General features: G+C 50.8%; 1 protein-coding gene across 2 annotated transcripts in view; it reads left to right on the top strand.

Moving 5' to 3' along the window:
- Positions 1-16,247, top strand: part of XPC (XPC complex subunit, DNA damage recognition and repair factor) — a 35,086-nt gene extending 18,839 nt beyond the window's left edge. For both annotated transcript variants that reach the window (XM_065885016.1, XM_065885017.1), the window contains exons 8-16: positions 6,511-6,600; positions 7,425-8,321; positions 9,527-9,687; positions 12,418-12,499; positions 13,425-13,559; positions 13,672-13,841; positions 14,606-14,699; positions 15,189-15,278; positions 16,038-16,247. In XM_065885016.1, the coding sequence (XP_065741088.1) occupies positions 6,511-6,600; positions 7,425-8,321; positions 9,527-9,687; positions 12,418-12,499; positions 13,425-13,559; positions 13,672-13,841; positions 14,606-14,699; positions 15,189-15,278; positions 16,038-16,247 (1,929 nt within the window). The remainder of the gene's footprint in view (positions 1-6,510; positions 6,601-7,424; positions 8,322-9,526; positions 9,688-12,417; positions 12,500-13,424; positions 13,560-13,671; positions 13,842-14,605; positions 14,700-15,188; positions 15,279-16,037) is intronic.
- The last annotated feature ends 1,838 nt before the right edge of the window (positions 16,248-18,085 follow it).

Genomic DNA, 18,085 nt, shown 5'->3' with positions numbered 1-18,085 from the left:
ACCATATTTGTCTTTCTCAGTCTGACTTATTTCATGAAGCATAATATTCTCTAGGTTCATCCATGTTGCTGCAAAGCAAAGTATTTTATTGTTTTTTGTGGTTGAGTAATATTCCATTGTATGTATATACCACATCTTTTTTTTTTTTTTTCCTTTTTTGCGGTACACGGGCCTCTCACTGTTGTGGCCCCTCCCGCTGTGGAGCACAGGCTCCGGACGCACAGGCTCAGCGGCCATGCCTCACGGGCCCAGCCGCTCCGCGGCACGTGGGATCTTCCCGGACCGGGGCACGAACCCGTGTCCTCTGCATCGGCAGGCGGACTCTCAACCACTGCGCCACCAGGGAAGCCCCTATACCACATCTTTTTAATCCAGTCATCTGTTGATGGGTACTGGGGTTCCTTCCATGTCTTGAGTATTGTAAATAGTGCTGCTATGTTCACTGGGGTGCATGTTATCTTTTTGGATTAGAGGGTTTTTTTCCAGATATACCCAGGAGTGGAATTGCTGGGTCATATGATAGTTCCGTTTTTAGTTTTTTAAGGAACTTTCATACTGTTTTCCATAATGGCTGCACCAATTTAAATTCTTACCACCAGTGTTCGGGGATTCCCTTTTCTCCACATCCTCTCCAACATTTGTTATTTGTAGGCTTTTTGATGATAGCCATTCTGACAGGTGTGAGGTGATAGCTGATTGTGGTTTTGATTTGCATTTCTCTAATAATTAGCAATGTAGAGTATCTTTTCATGTGCCTGTTAGCCATCCGTATGTCTTCTGCCCATTGTTTGATTGGGTTGTTTGTTTGTTTTTGTTTTTGTTTTGCGGTATGCGGGCCTCTCACTGTTGTGGCCTCTCCGGTTGCGGAGCACAGGCTCTGGACGCGCAGGCTCAGTGGCCATGGCTCACGGGCCCAGCCGTTCCACGGCATGTGGGATCTTCCTGGACCGGGGCACGAAACCGTGTCCCCTGCATCGGCAGGCGGACTCTCAACCACTGCGCCACCAGGGAAGCCCGGGTTGTTTGTTTTTTTTTGTTTGTTATTGAGCTGTATGAGCTGTTTATATATTTTGAATATTAACCCTTGTCAGTCTCATCGTTTGCAAACATTTTCTCCCATTCAGTAGGTTGTCTTTTCATTTTGTTAACGGTTTCCTTTGTTGTGTAAAGCCTTTTAAGTTTAATTAGGTCCCATTGTTTATTTTTGCTTTTATTTATTTTGCCTTAGAAGACTGATTCAAGAAAATATTGCTACAATTTATGTCAAAGAGTGTTCCACCTATGCTCTCTTCTAGGAGTTGTTTTTTTTTTTAATTTTATTTATTTATTTATTTATGGCTGTGTTGGGTCTTCGTTTCTGTGCGTGGGCTTTCTCTAGTTGCAGCGAGTGGGGGCTGCTCTTCATCGCGGTGTGCGGGCCTCTCACTGTCGCGGCCTCTCTTGTCGCGGAGCACAAGCTCCAGACGCGCAGGCTCAGTAGTTGTGGCTCATGGGCCTAGTTGCTCCGCGGCATGTGGGATCTTCCCAGACCAGGGCTCGAACCTGTGTCCCCTGCATTGGCAGGCAGATTCTCAACCACTGCGCCACCAGGGAAGCCCTCTTCTAGGAGTTTTATGGTTTCAGATCTTACATTTAGGTCTTTAAGCCATTTTGAATTTACTCTTGTATGTGGTGTGAAGGAATGTTCTAATCTCATTGTTTTACATGTAGCTGTCCAGTTCTCCCAGCAACACTTGTTGAAGAAACTGTCTTTTCTCCATTGTATGTTCTTGCCTCCTATGTCATAGATTAGTTGACCATAAGTGTGTGGGTTTATTTCTGGGCTCTTTATTCTGTTCCTTTGATTTATATGTCTGTTTCTATGCCAACACCACACTGTTTTGTTTACTATAGCTTTGTAGTATAGTATAAAGTCTGGAAAGGTTATGCCTCCAGCTTTGTTCTTTTCCCTCAGGATTGCTTTGGCAGTTCTGGGTCTTTTGTGGTTCCATATAAGTTTTAAGATTATTTATTCTAGTTCTGTGAAAAATGTCATAGGTATTTTGATAGGGATTGCATTAAATCTGTAGGTTGCTTTGGGTAGTACGCTCATGTTAACAATATTAATTCTTCCAATCCAAGAGCATGGGATATCTTTCCATTTCTTTGAATCATCTTCAGTTCCCTTAATCAGTGTTTTATGGTTTTAGCATATAGATCTTTTTACTTCCTTGGTTAAGTTTATTCCTAGGTTTTGTGTTTTGTGTTTTTTTGGGTTTTTTTTGGGGGGGGGGATGCAATTTTAATAAACAGGATTGCTTTTTTTACTTCCTCTGTCTGATATTTCATTGTTAGTGTATAGAAACACAGTAAATTTCCGTATATTAATCTTACATCCTGCTGCCTTGCTGAATTCATTTATTAGTTCTAATAGCTTTTATGTGGAAACTTTAGAGTTCTCTATATGGAATATCATGTCATCTGCAAACAGTGATAGTTTTACCTTTTCCCTTCCAATTTGGATGCCTTTTATTTCTTTTTCTTGTAGCTAGGACTTACAATATTATGTTAAACAGATGCAGGAAGGGTGGACATCCCTGTCTAGTTCCTGAATTTATTGGGAAAGCCTTCAGTTTTTCACTGTTGCGTATTATGTTGGCTGTGGATTTGACATGGTCGGCTTTTATCATGTTGAGTTATGTCCCCTCTGTACCCACTTTGGTGAGAATTTTTATCATGAATCGTTGTTGAATTTTGTCAAATGCTTTTTCTGCATTTATTGAGATGATCATGTGATTTTTATCTATTCTTTTGTTAATGTGGTGTATCACATTGATTGATTTACATATTTTGAACCATCCTTGCAACCCTGGAGTGAATCCAACTTGAGCGTGGTATCCTTAGTATGTATTGTTGGATTCAGTTTGCTAATACTTTGTTGAGGATTTTTGCATCTATATTCATCAAAGATTTGGGGTTGTAAGTGTCTTTGTCTGGTTTTGGTATCAGGGTAATGGTGGTTTCATAGTATGAATTTCGGAGTGTTCCCTCCTCTTCGTTTTTTTGGAATAGTTTGAGAAGGATAGATTTAAGTTTTTGTTTTTGTCTTTTTGTATGTTTGGTAGAATTCCCTAGTGAAGCTCTCTGGTACTGGACTTTTGTTTGCAGGGAGTTTTTTAAATTATAGGTTGTACTTCACTTCTAGTGAATGGTCTGTTCAAATTGTTTCTTCTTGACTCAGTTTTGGCAGGCTGTATGTTTCTAGAAACTTGTTCACTTGTTCTAGGTTGTCCAATTTGTTGGCATATAACTGTTTGTGTTCTTTCATGATTTTTTGTTTTTCTGTGGTTTCAGTTGTTTCTCCTCTTTTATTTCTTATTTTGTTTATTTGGGTCCTCTCTCTTTTCTTGTTGGTGAGCCTCGCTAGAGGTTTATCAATTTGGTTTATCTTAAAAACAAAAACAGCTCTTGGTTTTATTGATCTTTTCTATTGCTTTTTTGATGTCTTTTATTTCCTCTCTGATCTTTATTATTTCTTCCTTCTGCTGACTTTGGGTTTTGTTTGTCCTTCTTTTTCTCCTTCTTTTAGGTGGTAGGTTATCTTGTTTGAGATTTTTCTTGTTTTTGTGGAAGGCCTGTATTGCTATGTGTTTCCCTCTTAGAACTGCTTTTGCTGCATCCCATAGATTTTGTAAGATTGTGTTTCTATTTTCATTTGTCTCAAGATATTTCTGATCTCCTCTTTGATTTCATCATCAACCCATTTGCTTTTTAGTAACATGTTGTTTAGTCTCCATGTGTTTGTTCTTTTCCTGTTTTCCTTTCTGTGGTTGATTTCTAGTTTCTTACCGTTGTGGTGAGAAAAGATGCTTGAAAATATTTCTGTCCTCTTAAACTTGTTGAGGCTTGTTTTGTGACCAAGTATGTGTCTATCCGTGAGAATGTTCCTTGCTGGCTTGAAAAGGATGTATATTTGGTGTTTTTCTTATTTAGTGTCCTGTAGATATCTATTAAGTACAGTTGGTCCATTGTGTCATTTAGGACCTCTCTTGCCATACTGATTTTCTGTCTGGATGATGTGTTCATTGATGTAGGTGGGATGTTATAGTCCTCTCTTGTTATTGTATTCCTGTGAATTTCTCCTTTTACGTCTGTTAATATTTGTTTTATATATTTAGGTGCTCCTGTATTGGAAACGTATATGTTAACAAGTGTAATACGCTGTTGTATTGATGCCTTTATTGTTACGTAATATCCTTCTTTGTCTTTCTTTATGGTCTTTGTTTTGAAGTCTGCTTTTCTTTTGTTAAGTATTGCTGTGCCCGCTTGCTTGTTGTTTCCATTTGCATGAAATATTTTTCATACTTCGCTTTCAGTCTGTGCGCGTCTTTCGCCATGAAGCGAGTTGCTCGTGGCAGCATCTTGTAGGTTCTGCGTGAAATTCACTGCTTAGCTGCTGCACCTCGTTGAGGTGCCACGTGTGGCACGTGCTGACACTGTCTTCCCAGCCTGCCCCGTCGCCCCTGTGTGTGCACTGACGGGAGTCTTCACAGTCCCACCTGGATCACATCCCGGGCACCCCGTCTGCCTCTGCGCAGCTAGACCCAGTCTCTGCACTGATCTCACGCCAGGCCGTGGTGTGGAGTGAGCGGGGCCAGGGCATTCGCCCCTGTGAATTGGGAGGTGCGGGGAGGCGGCCACCACCAGGGCAGGTCTCTCTGTCCTGGTTGTTAGCAAGCCAGCCCGCATGATCCTCTTGCGTAGAGTCTAGGCTTCTCCAGCCCTCCTGTCTGTCTCAGTGGGCTTCCCAGCAGGAAGGGGACTCCCCAGGGCAAGCGGACACCTTCTCTTCCTGACAGATCCCTCCCAGGAGTGCCGGTCCCAACCTGGTACCTTTCTTTTTTGCATCCTACCCGATTACATGGAGATCTTTCTTGCAGCTTTGGTCGTGGGAGATCTTCTGTGAGCTTCCAGTTAGTTTTCTGTGGGAGTTATTGCTCGTGTAGGTGTGTTTTTGGTGTGTTTGTGGGGGGGAGGTGAGCTCCACGTCCTCATACTCTGCTGTCTTGATCCCCCTCTATTGGGAGGGCTTGATTTTTGACTCAGTCTCTCGTTATAGGTCTCTTCAGAGTCTCTGTTTTCTCGAGTTAGTTTTGGTAATTTGTATGTTTCTAGGATTCGTCCTTTTCACTTGGCTCACCTTGTATTTAGTGTAGGGATCATACAGTTTTGTAACTTAAATTTTTTCTTTAGTGACGTACTTGTGAAAGGTGGTGACCACGCGTCTTTGCGAGGCACCAGATGGCTTCCAGAGCGCTGTCGTGTACCTGACCTTATTCAGTCTTCCCTGTGGTCTTGTGAGGAGGACGAGGTGGGGATGTTCCGGATGGAGGTTCTAGGTTTAAACCATCATTCAGCCGCCCGCTGGTGCTGTTTCCCTGCCTTTTACACCCGTGCCCCTGCACCACCCACACACTGAGAAAGAGAGGAGCCAACCAACACTCGTATGGTGTGCACTGTGCCAGTTAAGAGCGTGTTGTCAGCCACACTGGAGGGGTGAGTTCTGTTTTCCACGTTTTCCCACTGATGCCCTTTTCCTGTCCCAGGATGCAGTCCAGGCATTACTGATCTTGTCACCCCAGTGCCCCATCCCCTCCAGGCCGTGACAGTGTCCCAGTCCTCCTGGACACTCCTGAGGAGTGCTTTTTAGGAATTTTGTAGAGTTCCTCAATTTGGGTTTCTTTGATGTTTTCTCATCCGCCGTTTTTAACTCCAGAAGAAACAAGGCAAAAGTAGTTATTTTTTTCAATATAACTGGCTTTTCACAGAAAACCTGCCTTCCTGTTTCTGACTTTTGCTCTTGCTTTCCGAGGAGGGAAGATGACTAGTGATTCATGAGGACGCCAGGACCCTGAGGTCTGTGTAGGAAGATCTTGCTCACGTGCTGTCCCACTGTTGTTGTTTTGGAGGTTAATTCCCATGAGGAGGCTCCCATCCTTCCAAGTTCACAGAATTTTTAGAGCTGCAGCCTCTGGTTGAAATATTCGCTCTGGGGAGGTTGAGTGCACGGGAGGGTTCTCGGACCTGATGACGACGATGCCTTTTCTCTCGAAGTGGTGTTTTGCTTTATTGTTTTATCACAAACACAACACATGTTGAAAACAGAACAATCAGAAGATAGGTAAGCCGGAAAAAAAACAAACACCTATAAACACCCATAACCCAATATGGATGCTTTTCCAAATACACATACATGTTTATGTCTGGACACGATTTTTTCTTATAAAAATTAGCATAACTCATTAAAAAGCAAACATTTATTTTCCTTTAATATATGGTTACCTTTCCCCATTTTTCTACAAAGATAAATCTCTACAGCATCATTTTAATAGTGTTGAGGGTTCCGGGCTTCCACTGTTAGACAATTTGGTTGTTTCCCTTTTATAAATCGGCACCACAACAAACAGCATGGAATTGTGCAAATGCTTAAGTCTTTCCTGAGGTTAAGCACGTTGTTCTTTTTCATCGTAGATATTTCTGCTGATTCTCCGGGCCCTACATCTCCCTACCCGACTCGTATTGTCTCTACAGCCAGTTCCTCTGAAGTTACCAGCAGCGAAGGTGAGGTTCCCGGGGCTTCCAGAGAAAAGAGTAGTTGGTCAGGGAGGAGTGAGAAATTATGAGACTTAGAGCAAACAGATCTGCTCATTAGACGATTTTTAAAAATCAGTCTTCGTGGAGCAGGGTTCCTCTGAGCCTGCCTGGCACAGGCCCTGTGCTGGGAAGACTGGGCGCCTGGGTGCGTATCTAGCAGCCGGGCTTTGCGTGCGTAGAGGGGCCTGCGAGAGCCTGGGCTCCTTCGTGCTCTGGTTTCTGTTCTGTAAATGGTAGAATAAAAAGGTACTGGTCATCCTCAGCAGTGTGGAGAGAGGACGGTGAGGACTCAGAGCTCTGCCATCATCCAAGGAGGCTGAACGCTGTGCTCCTTGGGGTGCTGGCATTGTCCGAAATCCGGTCCAGGAGTCAAGTTTAATAATTTCTGAATTCTTACTGCTGTGACTTTGTTTGCAAAATGCCTTATGTGCAAGGTGAGTACTATTGCTGAGGAAACTGAGACTCAGAGGTTACGTAATTTATCTGAATCACATAAAAAATGAGAAAGCAGAAGTGGAGTTTGAACCCGGGTTTGTTTCCACATCCTGTGCTCTTTTCCCTGTGCTACACTTTGTATTGAAAAGAATTAGAGTGTGGCCTCATTTAAGGTGCTGCAGAATTTAGTGACTGCTTTCTTACAGTCCTGGAGGGTAGCCAGCCTGTCACTGTCTGAGCCGGGAATGTCTTGTGTACGCTGGTGTTCCAGTGTGACTTAGCCCCATTAGATGCCAGAGTCTTTATTGCGTCACTAGCAAAAAAAGAAAACGCAAAAATTTCCTATTCTGTTTAAGGGAAAGAAACCTTCCAAGGAGAGATCCACAGAGGGTCCTGGAGGCTCCTCAGAAACTTCCAGCCAAGTTCCTGGAAAGCCAAGCAAACCAGAGACCAGCAGAGGAAGCAGACAAGAGGACATGTCTTCTGAGGGCACTGGCAGTGCACCTGACAAAGCGAAGGGGAGCAAGGCGGCTGCCACCAGGAAGAAGCGGAGAGAGCCCTCCTCCAGCAGGAAAGAAGAGGGCAAGGCCGGGGGGCAGACGGAGGGGACCCAGAGGCGTTCGCGGGGCCGGGAGCGGCAGGCGGCCGCCAGGGTGTCTTACAAAGAGGAGAGCGGGAGTGACAAGGCCAGCAGCAGCTCTGACTTTGAGCTCTCCAGCTCGGACAGCCATCGCCCATCCGACGAGGATTCTGAGCCAGGCCTTCCAAGGCAGAGGAGGGCCGCCGCCCCTCAGAGGATGAAGGTGGGGTCCAAGAGGGAGTCCAGGTCCCAGCGTGGAAGCGACCGTCAGCCCCCTGGCTTTCCAGAAGCATCTGTAAGCGCTTCCGGCAGTAAGCGTAAGAGAGGCAAGCGTAAGATGCCCGTGGATGGTGAGGAGGCAGACGGCCGGAGAGCAGCTGGTGTGGACCAGTGGCTGGAGGTATTCTCTGAGCAGGAGGAGAAATGGGTGTGCGTGGACTGTGTGCACGGTGTAGTGGGCCAGCCCCTGACCTGCTACCAGTACGCCACCAAGCCTGTGACCTACATCGTGGGCATCGACAGCGACGGCTGGTTGCGCGACGTCACACAGAGGTACGACCCTGCCTGGATGACGGTGACCCGAAAGTGCCGGGTTGATGCCGCGTGGTGGGCCGAGACCCTGCAACCCTACCGGAGCCCGCTGGTGGAGAGGGAGCAGCAGGAGGACCAGGAGGTGAGGCCTTGCGCACGCACACCTGCTGGATGCCCAGCCCCGTGTTGTGTTTTTACCTCAATTAATTGTCACAGCAACAGTACAAAGCTGGGGTTATCGTAGCCTTAATTTTACCAGCTAAACGTTTAGAATCTGAGAGATGAGCCAACCTGGTATTTGAACCCAGGCTGCTCTGGCTTCAAAGCCTGTGTACTTTCAGTTATTGCCCAGTTATAAATTTGGAGCTTTACGTCAGGTAAGTAGTCGTGAGTGAAAGAGGAAAACACGCAGTAATATAATTGGTCCCCCTTCTCAGCGTGCACACGCGCAGAGGTGTGCACGCCAGCACCCCTGCCCCGACCCGGAACACTCAGCTCCCAGGAGGAGGGCTGAGGAGATGGCTTGTCTGTTGAGGGGCACCCTGGGGGGTGGCTTCTGGAGCAGCAGCGCGTCCCTGAGTCGTGGGACAGCCGTGGGCCCGGAAGAGGGCCCGGGGCTTGTGCAGGGCTGCCCACAGCGCAGGGTGGGCAGACTTGCTAGAGAATTATTCCCAGTTCCCCGGGGCAGGGAGTCGTCCCTCTGCACTGCATCGCTCAGGGTGTGGCCCAGAGGTGACAGGGCCGTGGGAGTCGTGCAGAGCGTGTTGTGACTGACCTGGTTCAAGGGCTTGTCATGCAAGCTGGCCAAGCGGGGTCCCTCCTGCTCCCCACTTGCCGCTCCTCCCTTGTCTGTCGGGGTTTGAAGAGATGCTGCGGGGAAATGCAGGAGGCCTGGTGAGTGGGATGCAGGTGAGAGCAGTGGGTTGCCTGCAAAGAGCTAGGCTCCTTGAGGCAGCGGGAGAACAGGTGTTGATCGTAGTGGATGGAGGAGGTGTGAGTGCTCATTCTGGCTTCCGGGGGAGCCACGCCGCTGAGCCCATGTCACAGAATTGTGGTGTCACTCGAGGTGAGGCCTCCTCCCGAGGAAGGCTCTGCTCGGGCCGGCCGAGGTGTCAGAGGGTAGGGCTGACTTTCCTGTTGCTGCGAGCTGCAGGATCACCGGCCCCTGCGGAGCTTCCGAGGCACCTAAACCCGTGGGACAGAATGCCAGGTCACAGCGTGGTGCGGTGGCCCTGGGGCCCCGAAAGCCCCACGGCACTGTCAGTTACCTGGGCAAGTTCGGGAGTCGCCGCCAACCTCCCTCCCTCTCCGAGCACCATGCCCAACGTCGTCTCTCGGCCTCTGCAGTTTCAGGCGAGGCACCTGGACCAGCCTCTGCCCACCGTCATAGGCATGTACAAGAACCACCCTCTGTACGCCCTCAAGAGGCACCTCCTCAAGTACGAGGCCATCTACCCTGAGACGGCTGCCATCCTCGGGTACTGCCGTGGAGAGGCTGTCTACTCCAGGTGAGGAGACGCCCGGCGGCCTGGGATTAGCAGCCTTCGCCGGGCTGGGGTTCGAGCTGCACGGTGTGCGCATGCCGTTTGTGGGCGGGGGGCATGGCAGAGAGGTTGCGGCCTGGAAATGAAAACCACGGGGATTACAAGATCAGCAGGGGGCTTCCCTGGTGGCGCAGAGGTTGAGAGTCCGCCTGCCGATGCAGGGGACACGGGTTTGTGCCCTGGTCCGGGAGGATCCCACGTGCCGCAGAGCGGCTGGGCCCGTGAGCCATGGCCGCTGAGCCTGCGCGTCTGGAGCCTGTGCTCCGCAACGGGAGAGGCCACAACACTGAGAGGCCCGTGTGCCGCAAAAAATAAATAAATAAATAAAATTAAAAAAAAAAAAAAGATCAGCAGGGGGAGAAAAGCTATGGGGGGAAAGATACGTAGGACAGATAAGGATTATATGGGGTAATGAGAAAACACCCCCCAAAACAGAAGTCAAAAAACATGCAAAAGGAAGGAATAAAGGATTTGATAATGAAACTTAAAATGAGCAGATATTTTAATGGGGACAGAGTTTCAGTTGGGGAAGAGGAGAGTTCTGGAGATGATGGTGGTGACGGTTACATAACAGTATGAATGTACTTGATGCCACTGAGCTGTAGACTCGGAAAATGGTTCAGAGGGTAAATTTTATCTTATGTGTGTTTTTTCCCACAGTAAAAAAAAATTGCCAAAGAAGGGGGGGGAAGGGAGCAGCATAGAAAACAAAATATATACAAAGTTAAAACAGAAAAAATGTAATAAACTTAAGGTGAGTCAGAATTAACAATGGCAGAAATTTAAGAAATGTTAATAGAAAGAAAATAAGTGATTTTTAGAAACTCTAAAAGACCAAGACCAAGATGCAAGACCACAAAATAGAGGATGTTCTTAATAAACGGGAAAAGAAAGACAGAAAAGGAAACTTAGGGAAACTCACAGGAGTAGGTGGCTCAAGTCCTCTGCCTGAGAGCTACTTCCTGCAGCTCAGCCCCGAGGGGAGTCATCCCTGACCCTCCGGTTAGGGTCACTGTGGGAGCTTTCTGTCCCCTGGCTGGTCAGGGGCCCAGCTGCCGACAGTCAGCGTCCAGGGCCTGGCGACCTCAATGGAGGGGTATCCTCACGTGCAGGGGACATCTGGTGGGAAGGGGGTCCCTGCCTGGAGAAAGCTTTCGGGGCAGACTTTTTCTGTTTTTAATGTCATAAAATATACAGAACGAAATTCACCACGTAACCGCTTTAAGAGTCCAGTAGCACTAAGTACATTCACATTGTTGTGAATCACCGCCATTCCAGAACTTTTCTGTCTTCCCAAACTGTCCCCATCAACACTAACCCCCCTCCCCCATCCCAGGCCCTAGTAACCACCCTCTACTTTGTCTCCATGAATCTGACTCCTCCAGGCACCTCATAGAAGTGGCTCCTACAGCATCTGTCCTTTTGTGACTGGCATCCGTTGATGGACACTTGCGTTGCTTCCCCTTTTGGCTGTTGCGTTTAGTGCTGCTATGAACGTGGGTGCACAGACATCTCTTGAGACCCTGCTCTCAGTCCTTTGGGATGTGTATGCGCAGAAGTAGGATTTCTGCATCACGTGATGGTTGCTTAACTTTGTAAAGAACCTCCGCACTGTTTTCTGTAGTGGCTGCATCATGTTACGTCCCCCAGCAGAGCACGAAGGTCGCACTGTCTCTGCATTCTCGCCAGTTCTTGTTTTCTGTTTCTTGAGTAGTGTCCCAATAGATGTAAAGTGGTTAGAAGCCGAGATTTATTCTGAACGGGCTGTCTGTGCCCACTTCTCTCTGCTATCCTTGTGAATGTCCAGACGATGCCCACCTGCTTGCCCCTTCTCCGCTCCTCCCGGAAGACCACGACCGTGACAGTCACTCTTTCAGGCAGAGATGTGCCCCTGCGGTGGGCATGCGTGTGGAGCCCTTGGCTCTGGTCCCGCCAGCAGCTTGTGAGGCAGGGAGGCAGCACTCACCGTTCCTGATGGATCGGGGGTCACCCCGCTAGGAAGGGGCACAGAGGAGGTGTGACCCTGTCCGGTGCACTGTGCTGGACATCAGCCTCAGCCCGGGGCAGGCGAAGGGCCGGATGTTCGCACCAGAGGGAGCTTAGTGCCCCTGCTCCTTGGAGCCCTACTGAAGGGCGGCCCTTGCTGAAGGCTCAGCAGGAAGCAGCTGGAATGTGAGGCAGGGTGCGGCTCTAAGCTCTGGAAGGAGAGCGAAGCCAGAGCCAGGTGGAACCGATTGTTCTGTGTGCATTCATCCTAACCTGTGTACTTTGTCAGCTTACGGTAGCCTCCGTGTTGTCGTCTTCTGGCTTCCCCACCCCTTCTCTGGACACTCGTCCCTCCCTCCCCGTCTCTGGTATTCAGGAGCAGACCAGACCCTGGGTGAGGGCTTGCACCTGTGCTGCTAGGCTTTTCCCCCGCCCCCGGCTGCTGGGCCCTTCCGGCGGGAGGAGGGGGAAGGCACCACGGGAAGCCATTTAGTTTGGGATTTGTGAGTGGATGCATCCCCCCGCGAGACAGCAGGTGCCTGTTAACCGTGGGCCTGACGCAGGCCCCTGGTGCCCCGGGACACGCTCCAGGGCCGAGCTCCCCCTTCTCCTGGGGGGGCCAGAGGAGGCAGCCGGGCCCTGTGGGCTACTGGGCACGGGGTGCTTCAGTGGGCGTGAACCCTGTCTCGTCTCCCGTTGGCTCCTTAGGGACTGCGTGCACACGCTGCACTCCAGGGACACGTGGCTGAAACAGGCCCGAGTGGTGAGGCTTGGAGAAGTGCCCTACAAGGTAACAGCCGCGGGACTGTGGGCTGCCGCGCACGCGTGGGGACAGACTGTTCTGGCTTGAGAGGATCAGAAGAGAAGAGCATCTTTACTGAGGACCTTGTAAGAGATGGGCCTTCCCGAGCACACAGGAAATCTAGGCCAGCAAGCAGTCCTCCAAGCCCCGGTGTTGTGGGTCAGAACCATGTCACCCATTTGTTCTGGCGTGGACAGGCCCACCCGCCCCCGCTGTGCCTTCATTTTGCACGTATGTGAGCTTTGCCGAGTCTCACAGGAGCTAGCATCAGGATGCCCGTTGTACAGATGGAAAAACAGGAGCTCAGAAAGGGAAACCTGTCCAGGGCCTGAGCTGTGAGATGGCAGCGTGCAGCCCCAATGCCTCATTCCCTCTCTGGCCGGTCAGCCGCCCACAGACGCGTGAATTCAGCGCAGACCGCACAGGCTGTCACGGGACATAGGGCCCGCTTCCGCCGGCAGAGGACGGTGGCCAGTCACGAGACACAGTCACTTTTGTCAGATCCCTGGGAGGAGCCCTTCGCATTGTGAGACCCAGGGAGCTGGGCCCGGGGTGCAGGGGCCTCTGGTTGGTGGGAAGGGGCTGAGGCACGGGGAGCCGGTCACTGCCAAAAGCAGGCCCCGTCACTCACCAGCCACAGGAACGTCTCTGAGTCCCAATTTCCCCTTCAGTGATGGACACCAAACACAGCATAGCTGTTCAAGACACACGCTCTACAAGCTGTGTGACTGTAGGTGAATTGTTTACACCTCCTAGGCTGCTATAAGATGGAGGCGATAATAGACTCTACCTCCTGGGTTTGTTGAAAAGATTAATCAATACACAGAAGCACTGAGAACAGTGCCCGGTGTACAGTGAATGCTCAGGAAGTGGTTGCCTTTGTTATAAACTGTGGCTGTCCCCTCGGGTGTAGGTTGTAAAAGGCTATTCCAACCGGGCCCGGAGAGCCCGCCTGGCTGAGCCGCAGCTGCAGGACTACAATGACCTGGGCCTGTTTGGCAAGTGGCAGACCGAGGAGTACCAGCCGCCGGTGGCTGTGGACGGGAAGGTAAGGGCCGCGCTCAGTGGTACCGGGCCACCTGGTAGGTAAGGGCCACGCTCAGTCGGTACCAGGCCACCTCCCTCTGTGGCCGCCAGACCCCGTGTTCCACTCTCCGCAGGTCCCCCGGAACGAATTCGGCAACGTGTACCTCTTCCTGCCCGGCATGATGCCCGTCGGCTGCGTCCAGCTGCACCTGCCCAACTTGCACCGCGTGGCCCGAAAGCTGAACATCGACTGTGCCCAGGCTGTTACGGGCTTCGATTTCCACAAAGGCTACTCCCATCCCATGTGCGTGAGGGGCCTCCCGTGGAGGCCAGAAGGGGTGGGGGGAAGTTATGGAGAAGGGGCGGGAGGTTGGTGTGGGGCTGGCAGGGGTTGAGGCCCAGTGGCTCTTCAGTGCCTCTTATTTATTTATTTTTTTTTGCGGTACGCGGGCCTCTCACTGTTGTGGTCTCTCCCACTGTGGAGCACAGGCTCCGGACGCGCAGGCTCAGCGGCCATGGCTCACAGGCCCAGCCACTCCGCGGCATGTGGGATCTTCCCAGACCGGGGCACAAACCCGTGTCCCCTGCATTGGCAGGCGGACTCTCAACCACTGCGCCACCAGGGAAGCCCTAAGGTTTTACTCTGGATTTGCAAAATCAGCCTTAACCCTTCATGTTTTATACTTTTACTCTGGCTTCCAACCAGAGGCTGCAAAACCAGTGAAAGCTGCGAAACCAGCATCCTAACGATGTGGATTAACACGCTGTTCTGGGGGTGGTCGGGGTGACTGAATAGGGTCAGTATCCTTCCTGGTTGGTGACCTCTGTCCTGCCCTGCAGTGGGGGTGGCGAGGGGCTGGGGAAGAGGACACAGCCTGGGGTCCACAGGCCTGCCTTCTGCATGGATGGTGTCAGCCAGCAGCTGTGGCCGGGACTGTGGACTGCTGACCCTGGAAGTACTTCAGGGCCCCAGGTGCTCAGGGGCAGCCCCCTGTCCCCCACGGAGGGGAGTGGAGAGGCCAGAGCAGGCCCAGACTCGAGAGAGACCATCTGTGTTGATCCCCCCAGAACCGATGGCTACATAGTCTGTGAGGAATACAAAGATGTGCTCCTGGCCGCCTGGGAGGACGAGCAGGCGCTCATTGAGAAGAAGGAGAAGGAGGTGAGCAGGCAGGGCCGGGGAGGCCAGGACGGGGAAGCAGAGAGGTGGGGAAGCACACACAGTGGGGCTGCTGTTCCCTCCAGCCTCCCTCCCTCCACGCGTAAGAGAAGGGGAGAGCCCGGGTTCAGCCCTCTTTCTGGCTCTTCCCTCCTGGGAGGCAGCACTGAGCAACGACCTGCCTGCCCCTCAGAACCCTGTCTCTGTCCACTGTCTGCCTGGATGCGGGCTCCGGGGCCCGCTACCCCTGCTGCCGACACCCACCTCTGTTAAAGGGAGCTGCCCGTGGTCCAGGTCCCGGACCCCCTCCTCCACTAAACACTTTAGAGTTGGTAACAATAAAGAGGTTTTTGGTTTTGGTGCCTTTCACGTGTAGCACTTTATGAATCACACCTGGTACGGTTGAGAAACTATTTTAACCTGAAGCGTTGCCTGTATCTTTATGTTCCTGAAACGGCAGTGCAGTGTTTTCCATTCTGTTTGCTTTTGCAGAAAAGGGAGAAGCGGGCTCTGGGAAACTGGAAGCTGCTGGTCAAAGGGCTGCTCATCCGGGAGCGGCTGAGGCTTCGCTACGGGGCTCAGGTCAGGGCGCTACGGGGCTCAGGTCAGGGTGGTCCTTGGAGGACACGCCAGGTTTGGAGCGGGGGGGGAGTTAGGGAACCAGGGGCCGATTCTGCTCAAAGATCAAGTCAGCTCTGTTCCAGTGCCACAGACCTGTGTCTCCCAGGCCCTGCGTCCTGTCCACGTTGAGAAAGGTGTCCAAGGTGTCCTGGAGTCAGGCCTCGGCTGCTCTGCCAGCCCCGCCCTGTCTGCACGAGAGGGTGCCTGCCACGGGTTGGATCTGGTGCTGAGCCCACTCGGGGCGGGGGGACAGGTGTCTGCATCTCCTGGCCTTGTGCTGCCCCTGGGGCTGTGACCACCCCTCAGGCCCACAGGTGCTCATTCAGGCCCCTCTCACAGCCCCTGCGGGCTCCCATGGGGGCACAGAGGCCCCCCCGGACACAGTCACGTGGAGTGGTCAGAGACCCACAGACACGCTCTGGGGGCAGCTGTGATCCCACGCACGGCTCCCCCTGCCCTCCCCAGCCCGTCCTCGCAGCAGCGGGCACTGAGCGCTGATGCTGTGCATTCGTGCACTTGTTCTGTTTAGAAACAAGGAAGAAAACGCAGTTACCTCCTGGATTGCTCGTAGCTCCCCAAGGGCAGTTCTGTGGCCCTAGCCCTGTGTGCACAGCAAGCGCTCTAGGACCTGCTGGGCTGAGCCCTGTCCTCCGGGTCACGGCTCAGCGCTGCTGGGGCGTCACTGCCTCTTGACGGGGCTTCCTCCACTGTCCCCCCCAGAGTGAGGAAGCCGCTCCCCACGCAGACGCAGGAGGAGGACTCTCTTCAGACGAGGAGGAGGGGACCAGCTCTCCAGCGGAAGTGGCCAGGATCCTGGCAGCCTCCTGGCCCCAAAACCGAGAGGTAGAGGAGAAGCGCAAGTGCCCCCGGAAGAGCAGGAGGGAGGAGAAGGAGGCAGCTTCCCACCTGTTCCCGTTTGAGAAGCTGTGATGTGAGTGGTCACCTCCTCGGTGGCTCAGCCGTGCCCCAGACCTTGCTCCCGGATAGATCCCTCCTGCGTCTGACACGCGTGCTGTTGCAGACTCGGGCCCCTCCTCTGCAGGCCCCTCGTTGCCCTCAGTCAGGTCCCTGAAGCCGCCTGACGCTGTGGGGGGAGAGCAGGTCAGTGCAGGCCGTCTCAGGGTGACATGGCTGGACCTACATTCCCAGGTAACACTTCGTGGTGGCAGAAGACTAGAACAAAGAGCTAAAGTCAGGAAAGGAAAGGACAAACGATGAGAATTAGAGAAATGTCAGGAAGAGTGGATCAGTGTTAAACGAGATTTTACTCATTACTGGATACATTTATAAAGCCTTATGCACTGTAGATATTTAGGAGAAATAACTTTTATAACATTTTGAGGAAAAAAATAAAGCATTTCTCTAGAAAGACGTGACTACGTTTTCTTTCAGATTTTACATCAGATAAGAACACTTGGATGACAGTGACTGTATACAGGTCTTGACTACATTAAAGATCAGATCTTGTTTTCCCACAGGCTGGGAACTTACCATTACACACATGGAATTTTTTTATTTCTATGTTTAATCCAGGATATATGATCTAATCTTTGACAGGAGCCATTAAAAATTTGAGTCAGTTTATCCAAGGGAAACAAGCAAAACACTTGGGGTGTGACTCATGCAGCAAGAACTGGCAGGCAGGCTCCTGTTGTGAAACACATGGGGGTTGCCATGGAAACCGCCCGGTCTGGCACTGTGCACCAGAGCTGGCTCTCACCCTCCTGGAAGTGAGCACCGTGTTTTCTGGGAGTTGAGTCAAGAGCACTGCCCCGTCTCTGCAGGAATAACTAGTTCTTCAGGCAGATGGCAGCTCCTAGCATGCATCTTGGAAATGGAGAGAAACCTCAGGTTTTGAAAAGTTACCACTCACCTGCTTCAAATCCTGTAACAAGGGGAAAGAAGTTCAAATTGCAGGGTGGACACTTCGCGGCTGCCCACTTCTTCAGGCGCTCGTGGGCTTTATCTCACTCCATAGAGAGGCCCTGTCCCCGTGTTACAGATGAGGAAGCTGAGGCTCAGGTCACTGCCATGCCTAGCGTCACACAGCTCGTCAGCGGCAGATGCGGGATGCCTTTTGTGCCAGGTCCCTCCCACCTCTGAGAAGGATCTGAAGACCGGCAAAGGTGGGAGCCGCGTAAGTCCACACAAACCAGAGCAGGTTTCTAAGTGCTAGAGATACTGAGGTGCCTTCTCAAAAACTGAAACCAATTTTAACCACTGAAAGCAATTTAGAACCTAAGTTCCAAAAATTCATAGGGTTCTTAATAAATTCTACGGCTGAATTCTTTCAGACAGAAATTTCAGACAATGCAAAAAAAAAAAAAGGGATAATGGCAAGTTCCTGTATCAAAAGATGTTTTGAAATTTATTTTGAATTTTTATCAAGAATACAAAGATAATACAAGTTTCATCATGATTTCCCGAAGGCCTGAAATATTTCTTAACGTGATTTTGGTCTTTAAGAACACTTGAAATTGGCAGTAATTTAAAATCTGTGCCAGAAAAATATTACACAAACCAAATATCAAGGATTTTGTGTTTAGCCATCATCTCGTCACTGTGCTTTCCAAAAGCATCTTTAAGAGTTGAGAGATCGAAGAAACTGTTCATTTAACAAGCAACAGTGAACAACACTATTTCAGTCCTTAAACCCAGATAACTCATCGCTGGGGCTGGCTGTTTTGAACATGAAAAATCTGTTTATACCACGAATGCCCCAGGACAACGAGAGATGTTATTAGCTCTTGAGTTTCAGAAGTTCTAAG

This window comes from Phocoena phocoena, chromosome 10 (genome assembly GCF_963924675.1).
Source record: "Phocoena phocoena chromosome 10, mPhoPho1.1, whole genome shotgun sequence".
In the NCBI taxonomy this organism is placed as follows: Eukaryota; Metazoa; Chordata; class Mammalia; order Artiodactyla; family Phocoenidae; genus Phocoena; species Phocoena phocoena.
The sequence above is the reverse complement of the archived record's forward strand: the minus strand, read 5'-3'. Positions and strand labels throughout refer to the sequence as shown.